Source organism: Orcinus orca, chromosome 14 (genome assembly GCF_937001465.1).
Source record: "Orcinus orca chromosome 14, mOrcOrc1.1, whole genome shotgun sequence".
NCBI lineage: Eukaryota > Metazoa > Chordata > Mammalia > Artiodactyla > Delphinidae > Orcinus > Orcinus orca.
In genome coordinates, this window is record NC_064572.1 from 44450663 (window position 1) to 44460977 (window position 10315).

Genomic DNA, 10315 nt, shown 5'->3' on the forward strand with positions numbered 1-10315 from the left:
TGTCTGGCCTCATACGTGTGATTTAACACTGACGCATCACGGCAAGTTCATGACCATCAGCCCAGTGCATCCACTAGAAACACTGACTCTGGAGTCAGTCCTGGTTGAGAATTCTGGACCCCGGAGAATCTGGTTTAGAATCCACTGCAATCCTTTAAGGCAGGTAGTCCTACTACCCCCACTTTACAGATGAGAAAACTAAGCACAGACAGTTTAATTAACTTGCCTGAGGTCATCCAAGTGCTAAGTGGCAGATCTACAATTTGAAGCCCAGTGGCTTGGCTGGGTACCATAATCCAAATTGTCTGAGAGTAATAATAACAGCCACCCCCAAGCATCGTTAGGAAATTTAATGGAGATGCATGCAAAATACTAAGCACAGTGCGTGGCACGCAGCAATCAATCCCTCGGTGAACATTAGCTAGTGTTATTATCTCCACCATCCTCAGGTTGGGAGGCAGCTTGTGATTCACCTGCTCTGAGTGCCTTCTTAGAGGCGGGTGTGGAATTCTTTAAGCCTTAGAGACCAAGATCGCATTTGCAGGACAGCCTCAGGGCAGTCAGGCAGCCTGGGCCCAAGGTGTTCCCAGAGGTCAGTGAAGTCCTGCTGCTCTTTACTCAGTGCAGCTAAACCTCTTCCCCCTCTCTCCTAGAAGATAATTCCTGGCTTTAAAAAAAAAAGGGCTTGTCTAGACCTCCCTCCTATTCCCCTGGGCATCCTCTCCTCCTTGCCTGTCAGCAGACTGGCCCAGGAGAGAGCCTCGGTCTCCAGGCTCACCCCACCTCCGAATTTTCATTCTCCTTTAACTGGGTTTCTTTCTTTCTTTTTAATCTAGTTGGTTTTTTAATTGCACATATCAGCAACCACTGAATAATGATTTTATCTATATTCTAAATTTAGGGCAGTTAAATGCAAAGCAAAATGCAGACACTTTCTGGCATCTTAATTGAATGAAGGTCACAGCTATAACAACATTTAATTGAGCTATTTTTCATTATCATATTTTAATGACTTTGCACTGACAGTTCGCCTGCTTCTGAGGCAAGAGCATGATGGAGTCGTTTATTTCCCTATTTAGTTATTGTTTGACAACATCAGCTTCGATTAAGACCCTGCTTTATAGAACATTAATCATATTTGAATGAGCAAGGGGTATAAATGTAAACACATCTCCCTTCCCGCCACCAAAGCCGTGTCCCCACATGGAGTCTCACTAAACAAATGCTTCACAGCCATTGTCTGTTTGCATAATAGCCAACAATAGCCCGAACAACAAGTCCCAGCTTTAATTGTCACCACCCCTATCTCACCCTTGCACCTTTCAGGGAGAAGTTATGATCTTCCACTTCTGAATGCTCAGTAATTGTGCCATTTATCTCAATTTGCAGTTCAGTCTTTACGCAGCTATTGGCAAGCTGGCATTAAAAAAAGAAAGGATGAACGGCGTCCTGGCCAAAGGAGATTTTCATTTCCAAATAATAATCAGTTTAATTTGCCCGCATATGACCAATGATTCATGTTCAGATTTAATAATCAGGATCACATAATCTGATTATAGGGGAAATAATTTGTTTACAACCCCCAATTTACTGTTCAGAATTCCATTATCTCTCTTCAGCCATAGGTTTTTAAGAGATACTAACATGACCCAGGGGAACCGAAAGCAAACTATTATATTTCCTACAATTAGATCTTTGCATAGTCTTAACCCCAAGCCCCTACATAAAAAAGAACAGAAACAGCATGGAGGAAACCCCATAAATAAAATGAATATATAATTGTGCTCAAAGAATAGCTCGCCCGGAGAGGCGCTGCTGCGAATCTGTTCCTCCTGCGTTCGGGCACATCTGCTGGGCTCGACGGGTTTGTGCACTTAAACGTAATCACCGTGTAGCTTCTAAAAAGAAATCCTGCCTAGAGACAGTCACCACGGGCCACGCTCGGCTCTGAGGCAGCCCTTTTGCTGCTGCCGTTTAAAGATTTTTAAATTGCCCATGTTCTTCGGACCACTTCGCTGAAAGGGTCCGCGTGCTGGGGAAAAGTTGGACATGATGCAATTTCTGGAAAGCAGATCCTACTCTGTTCCCATACGAAAACACAATTCTCTGCCATTGACCGGCCTTACCCCAGAGTGGTCAGAGCTGCTTTGAGAATAGCATCTCAGCTCTTTTTTTTTTTTTTTTTTTCCAAAGCAAGGAAATGGATGTGCATTGATGTAATTTAGTACCTTAGAGACGCGGACAAATTAGTGTAGAACATTATCACTAGTTAATTATGAATGACCGATTAATCAACCTAATCTAATATTCCACATTATGTTGATGTTATTAAAGTGCATCATGAAAATGACAGATAGTCTTCATTTGCTTTCTTTGGCCAAATGTGCACTCTGCAGTCATGATGTCAAAAAAAAAAAAAAGTTTGCCAGTTTTAATATCAGAGAGTTAAATAATTAAAAAGAAGGTTTACCTGCACTCTGGCTTCTGTGAGGTTGATTTTCATGGCTAGCTCTTCTCTGGTGAAGACATCAGGGTAGTGTGTTTGGGCAAAAACTGCCTCCAGAGCTTCCAGCTGGTAAAAGGAAAAAAAAAAAATTTACTGGTGAGAGGATGTGGCTAGGTGAGAGGAAGCAGATGCATATTTCAAATTTGCTATGTGTGGTGAGGAAGTAGTTTCACAGATCAAGTAGGGGAAGAGAGGGAGAAAAATGCTCTTTGGAAAGATCCCACAGAATTAAAATTTCAACCGCGGAAGACTTGGGAGCTAAGACTTACTAACAACCTCAGTGCTACCCCAAGAGGTGGAAATAAGAGAGGCGCAAACATCTGAATGCATTTACATTTAAAGTGCAACCCACGCAGCTTTCACTATAGAGCTTGGAAGAACAGAATCAACTTGCAGAAGCCCTCGCTGGGTCAGTCCCACAGAAACTGCCTAGGGTTTCTGCTCCAGTGTGCTCTGGGAGACAAACGGATCTAAGGGAAGGAGCCGCGGCCCTGGAAAGACAATATCAAGGTTCCAGTTGTAGCCCTTCCACTTATGGATGACAATACCTTCTACAAATCAGTCAACCTCTTGGGCCCCGGTTTTCTCATTTATCTACTGGGGATGAGAACACCTGACCTGCCTTCCTCAGAAGGTTATTTCCAAGTTGAAATGATGTTGCTGTATTGCTGATGTGGAAATGTTCCCCAAACTATCAACTTGAGACAAAAGGGCGCCGTCATCATTGCCTCTTCACTGACTATCTGGGATCATAACGTCACAGTCCTCTGCCCTCTCCCCAGACAGATTCCTTGACACATGAATTGTTCAAGAAAACAGAAAGATCCAGTTAACATGATCAGTTGGCTTTATTTTAAAAGACAAAGAAGAGCTGCTCAAACTCTGATTAATTTGGAGGCAGGAAGTGGATGGCTCTCAGAAGGGGAACATCATTACCTGCTGAAGAGTGAACGTGGTCCGGTTCCGGCGCTGTTTTCTCCGCAGAAACCCATCATCGAAATCTCCTGTAGAGTGGTTGCCAAAGGGTGCAGTGCCTGCAGGGAGCAAACTGGATCAGCCTGAGCACAGGGCCCCCCAGTCTTCACACTGAGCCCCTGCCATGCGCACTCACTCAGTGACCCATCCCACCCAGACGGAGCCCTGTCTGTCCTAAAGCATCTTTCTCTGCTCCTGTAATTAAGGCTCCCTCTTTTTCACTCTCTCATGCTTTCTCTCTCTCCCAGTAATCTCTGACTTTAGGCCTAACTATGCCTATTTCATAGGGTGAGTGGAGACCTTACTCCCCTAGACAGCCAAGTCCACTTGTGAAATTCTAGACTCTGAGCCAGGAAGGGTCACTAACTTGAGATGGAGCCGTCATCGGCCCTCTGGCTCCCAGCTGCCTGCACCTCTGTCCAATGTGCCTTCAGCTCATCCCTTCCACCTCTGGTCCTTTAATAAAACCCTCTACGTTTCCCTTTTGCTCACTTGTTATTTTACTTTCCCTTGTTTCTACAACAATAAGAATTAAAGGCTGGGGCTAGGGGAGGAATGAAATCACCAAGAGCTTTTCCCAGCACTTTTCTCCTAGAACTTCAGGACACGAGGAGGTAGGAAGTTTATAAATGAATATTAATACTGTTGGTCACAGCTCATCAGCACTCTAGTGGATCTGTTGTATAGATGTCAATTAACAAGAAGTCTGCACCAATAGCGACTGTCCTGAATTCCAAGCAGACTTAAACAGGAGCCTCTGGCCAGGCTCATAAAGGACCCACTACTCCCACTTCTGTGAAAAGAAAGGCATCCACAGTCCTCCCTGCCAGCCTCCAAAGCTCGGATTAAGCCACAGCAGAGTTTTGCCCCAAATGTGCATTCAGGTCATTTTCCAAATGTGCACCATTGACTTGACAGTCCACCATTTGCTTGGCTTCTTAGGAAAACAAATGAGCAAGTTCCCATTAGCCAGTGAACGCTGTACCTGCCATGGGCTCCGGTCTCAGAATCATTGCATGTTTGCCATTAGGAGCTGGCTAGTGACACTGCCCAGGCACCATCCCTCCGAAGGACCTCAGTCCCAAAGAAGCAAGGTCCTTCGGCTTTTTAAAATTCTATCTGCTAAATGGAGTCCCTCCTACTTATTATTCAACTCCCCAGTGCACATCCTTGGTCACAAGACCTCCACTCTCTGGTGAAAACTTCTCCCTCCACCATCCCATCCAAATTGCTTTCTTCCTCAAAATCCTAGTTACAAATATTTCTCTCCAGCTCATTGGGAACTTCAAAGGGACAGCGTCAAAGTGGTCTTATTTCCATTATTTTGCGGGAAACCAAACAGTTTCCTTTTAAAACAAAGCACTTGACTGGTGAGGATGAAATGCGAGCTCTGAGGCCCTCAAATCACAATCAGCCTCACAAACTTCTACCTGCTTGTCCCAAATTGTTTCACAAAGTGTACATATAGTATCTTTAAGTGAAACACTGCATGTCAAACTGGATCCTAAAAAAAGCTGACAGTTCATCAAATTAATAAGAACAACGATTGACAACCTAATAGAAAAGAGGAAATGATGAGAACAGGCTTCTTACTTAAGAATAAATAGAATGGTTGATAATGTTATGAAAATGTTAAACCTTGCAATAATTAGACAAAACATTTTGCCAAAACAATAAGCTGCACAATTATACCCAGTACAGTTAAAAGCATAATGAATTGTACACACTATTCACCATTTGTAGGAGCATGAATTTGTGCAGCCTTATTAGAGGGTAATTTGACAATATCCATCAAAAATGTTAAGTGCACATACAGGTATGTAGTCTATGAATATACTTTAAAAGTGTGCCAAAATGGAGCGAGAATATTGTTCCTGGTAACATGGTAACAGGAAAAAAAAAAAGGAAACAACCTAAGTGCACAATTGTAGGCACCTTCTGAACAATATATAATGGAATACTACACAGCTATTTAAAAGAAGCCAGTCAGGCTTCCCTGGTGGCGCAGTGGTTGAGCATCTGCCTGCCAATGCAGGGGATACGGGTTCGAGCCCTGGTCTAGGAAGATCTCACATGCCGCGGAGCAACTGGGCCCATGAGCCACAGCTACTGAGCCTGCGCGTCTGGAGCCTGTGCTCCGCAACAAGAGAGGCCGCGACAGTGAGAGGCCCACGCACTGCGATGAAGAGTGGCCCCTGCTCGCCGCAACTAGAGAAAGCCCACGCACAGCAACGAAGACCCAACAAAGCCAAAAATAAAAACAAATAAGTAAATAAATTTATTTTAAAAATAAATTTAAAAAATAATAAAAGAAGCCAGTAGATCTGCATACATTGACACGGAAAAATCGCCAAAATCTGTATTATAAAGTGAAAAAAGGCAAGTCCTGAATGATGTGCCAGTATGATCTCAGCACAAATAAGGCATAACATATAAAGGAAAAATACATAAATGAGGGTAAATGCAGGTGATAGCATGTTTTTCTTGAAGGAATCACAAGAAACCAACAATAGGGAGTATCTTTAGAAAAAGAGGTAGAGAAGGAGGATTTCACTTTTCAGTGTGTAAGTTTCTGTTCTATTTGAATTTCCTAAGCAGGTAGATGTAATACTTTCTAGTTTAATATCAGCAAAATTATCTGAGAAGGGAGATTATGAGCCATGCTTTGCTTTCTCTTATATGCCTCTCTAGATTAATAAAAAATTACAATTAAAAAGATGATAGGCAATAATGAGAAGTCAGATTCCAAGGAACTGTCCTCAGCCTTTCCATCGTCAGCAGGCCACCTCCCCCCACAGCAATACTAAACTAAAATAAAACACCCGTTTCTGTAAAACTGCCTTTGAAACACATCTGCAGAGGAATAAAAAAGTTCTTAAAGACCCATCTCCTTTTCTTCTGGTCACAGCAATCAGAATAAGCGTTGAGGCGGGATGTGCCCCAGGTGTGGGAAGGAAAGGTGAGCTAAGCTGAGCTGAGGACAGCAAGCAGCTCTGTGTGCTGGGGCCACGACAGGCTGGCCAGGGCTCTCCCCAGGTGACTTCTGCAACCCACTCTGCAGACTGGGCTTTCCCCTTCAGTCACCCAGGCAGCCCACCCTCTGCTAAACGCCCACACCTCAACCTTCCCACTTTAACTGGAAGGGTGGGCTGCCGAGTATCCATCAGTCCAAACCTGAGGTTCAGGAATGCAGAAAAGGCGTGTCCACTGCACAAGCAGAGGATCTCCCCGCAGTCCTAGGTGTCAGGGGGTGAACCTCTCAGACCTTGATAAAGCCCATCTGCATGGGTCATTGGAAGTAAAAGGAGGTGAAATGCAGCCAAGTGTCTGGCCTTCCCTTCTTAGGAATGCGGATCGGGCTGGCAGGGCTTGAACCCTGGTGTTCATTAGCCTCCTTTAGAAAATGCTACTGAACTTTTAAAAGCTTCCATGGGAAAAACAAAACAAACTTTCTGAAATCCCTGTGTACGCTGGCCAGCTGAGGCCGGCTACTGCTCAAGGTAACCGGGGCAAGGTGAGGGAGCATGCTCTGATGTTTCAGGTCCCCCCAGTGTCTCACACCTTTTGCCCTGCCCCGTGCCTTTCTCGATTTCTTCCCCTCCAAAATTCACTCACTGCCCACCCCCACCCCCAAAGGAGTAGGTTGCCAAAGCCAAGTCCTGGTTCTGCTCCCAGTTATAGAAGTCCTAGCAGCCCATGGCTCAGACTACTGGTCTGAGGAAGGCGCTGTTAAAGGGCCAGAGTGTGTGGCTTTGCATTTGCCTGGTACATAGAAATCCCCTTCTTGTATGGACGGCCCACCCCTGGGGAGCCCCCAAGACCAGGAATCCAAGCTATTTCCTTCTCACCAACCTACCCCCGCCTAACAGCCCAGTGCAGAGACCACACCAAGGATCCTGAAGCGAAATTTCTTCTAAGAACCGGAGACCCTCAAAGACCCAAACCCTGGTCATGGGCTGGCCCTGGGAGTGGGAAGTGGTTAGCGTCTGAGGTCAGAAACCCAGTGAGTCACAGAGGAGCAGCCATGCCAGGGCACTTCTGGCAGTGGTGAGCAGGGCCACCCTGCTCCTGAGGGCCACATTGGCCTGGCCAAGCAAGATGGCCTTGGGCAGGGAGTGAGAGCAGCCTGGCAGCGGGGGGTCCTGCTCACGTCCAGCCCAGGACCCTGCGGGTCACCTAGTCCACCGCGGCTTATCAGGATGTTTGCAAAACACCGTGAAAGATTGATGCGGCCCCCTGGGCAGGGGAGCCCAGATTAGAGGCGTGACACCAGCATCTGTGCTGGGAGGATCCGCCGGTCCTGGCAGCGCTCATAGCCCGGGGGCCAACCCGCCCAGGCCCGGTGGGGGGGTGGGGGGAGGTAGGAGGCAGGTGGCAATGGGGTGGAAGGCTGGAGCCGGATGTGGGGAGAGGGCCAAAGGCGCCTCTACCCACCTCCGGCGGCTGCGCCCCTCGCTGAGCAGGGACCCAACCACCAACCAGCCCCAGCTGCTGCTATGGCCCTTTCTGGCCGGCGCCGGCCTTTTGGAGCAGCTCCTGGCTCGGCGCTTACTCACCCTCTAGCTGTGGCGGACAGTGGAAATAAAACATCGCCGACGGCCGGATCGACCTGACGGCCAGGACTCGGGAGGGTGACTGCGGGACCGACAAGGCACGCGTAGATCTGGCCTGGCTGCAAAGCAAACAGCGACAGAGCCTGAGTCTCCCTCTGCCTTCGCCCCCGCCGGGCCCTGGAGTGCCCCGGGCGCTCCTTTCATGGAAAACCCCCTCCCAATGCCTTCAGCCCACTCTGGGTACTGGAGGGGAGGTGGCAGCGCCGTCGCAAGCCGGAGACCCTGTGGGACAGCCCTTCCGTTCGGGTCCACCACCCGGACAGACGTCCCCCCCACCTCGGCCCCAACACCAAGCCCACGCAGTCTGGTTCCCGGCTCTCAGGGGTCCCCGCCACAATCCCTGCACCCAGGACAACGCAGCCGAGTCCGGCGAGCGCGCCAGGCCATCTGCGCGAAAGGCAGCCCCCACCAGGAAGGCGGCCGAGCCCCAAGGCCAGGCGCGCAGGGCTCGGTGTGTGGGTCGGGAGCCGCGCGTACCTCGGCGGGCGGCGGGCGAGGAAGGCCGGAGCGTGACCGCCTCTGGTCCGCTCGCCGGGCTCGACTGGATACGGGCGGGGCTCCGCGCGGCTGGCGCCCGCAGGACCAGAAAAGTGACTCGGGAAGTGGCCAGATGTCTTGCTATCTGTCTACAGCGCGCGCCGCCGCTCAGCACTCGCCTTTATAATCTCACGCGTAATTGGCCTTAATCTGATTATTTCCAGCGCTGTCTACAGCGAGTAACTTGGATAGGTCTACTGGGCCTTACAAATGGCCCACGTGGTGTAAAAAAAAAAAAAAAAAAAAAAAAATCCGTCATTTCTCAGCAAACATCAGGAATGTTTTTCCTCTTTTCTTTTAAAAGAAGGTTGAAACAATCACCACTACCACCATCCGCCAAAAAGCATTATTTTCTGAACACTCCACCCCACCCCCACCCCAAGTTCCCTCTGACTCAAACCTTCTTTCTCGGGGAGAGCTTGGTTTTAAGCTCCCCTTGTCAGGCCTGGTGACTCCTGGTCTGCAGATGACAAAGCGCTGATAACTGTCGCCACCGGATGGGTTTTGGGGGGACTCTTTGCACACGGCTTCCCTTTCCAAGCGACCGTACAAAAGGAAAGTTTGATTTTGTTCTCAGCAAGGGGTCCCAGAATTTATGTTCGCTTCTCCATGCAAATGATATGCGGTGGGACCCTTCGCAATTACTTTTAAAATGCATCCGAGGCAGAAGCTCAGCGGAGAGACCGCCCTTCCCTCTGCCTGGGTGAAAATTAAACTCTAAAGTACCGGGCTGAAATTTTCAAGTCAGGGGTGCGGGATTGGATCAAATCACATAAACTGCAAAAAAAGCAAGTCTAATGGCACATAATTGGTTCTGTAATAGCATTACACCAGGATAATAGCCCGTTACGGCCCCCTGAACTATTAAGTGCTTCCCTGGCGGAAAGCCTTTATGATATTAAAGGGGGAATATAATGATATTTTGGTTATTAAATGCGTGTAATTAATTTATGCACCACTGAAAATAAAGTTGGTATTATGACCCACTCAAGATGCATCAGAAGATGCAAGTCAGACAACTGTTGATAAGTTCTGGTGTCTGTGTTCCGTCTAGACTGCTGATTTTATTTTGGGACGATGGCTTCTTGGACAGACTACATAAATTGAATATTTTATAAACATTCTAATGCTGCGTTCAGGAGCCCTGGAGAGGCGGTGGGTCGGGTCCCTGCACCGCCTGGGATCCAGCCTTGACCTTAAAGATACATTGAGTTGGAAACAAAAGGCCTGGCAGGGCCACACGTGGACACCCACCCCGAAAGAGGCGCATGGAGCTGGAGGGCAGATTACTGGGGCCCTGACCGGCCCGTGGACGCCCCTCCGAAAACCGCCAGGAGGAAGATGCAGCACGGCTCCTGCAGAGGCAAGTCGGGGCCGATGCACTTCAGCGGCCCCTCCTGGGCTCAGCCCGCCCAGGCGCGGAAAGTCGACCCAGTCACGCGGAAGGAACCGCTGGAAACGCCGGCTGGGTTCAGAGCGGAAAGATCCCGCTGCGCCAGCTCCGCCAGGGCCACCGACTCCGCGAGTCCAGGTGACCCGCCGGCGGGGAGCACGCATGCTGGTCTGGGGGGCGGGCGCGGTAACAGGCAGGGCCGGCGGGCCATTTCCACTTCATCCGGAAAGGGATGGAGCCCTGAGAACCGACCCTATTTCAACCCAGGCCAGGAAGCTCGGCGCGCTCTCT

General features: G+C 48.7%; 1 protein-coding gene across 1 annotated transcript in view; it reads right to left on the bottom strand.

The window, feature by feature from the left end:
* DRGX (dorsal root ganglia homeobox) overlaps positions 1 to 8071 on the bottom strand; it is a 30559-nt gene extending 22488 nt beyond the window's left edge. Inside the window, exons 1-3 of the mRNA XM_033417598.2 lie at positions 8038 to 8071; positions 3443 to 3540; positions 2471 to 2572 (exon numbers count right to left, since the gene is read on the bottom strand). Of these exons, the coding sequence (XP_033273489.1) occupies positions 2471 to 2572; positions 3443 to 3540; positions 8038 to 8071 (234 nt within the window). The remainder of the gene's footprint in view (positions 1 to 2470; positions 2573 to 3442; positions 3541 to 8037) is intronic.
* Positions 8072 to 10315: the final 2244 nt, after the last annotated feature.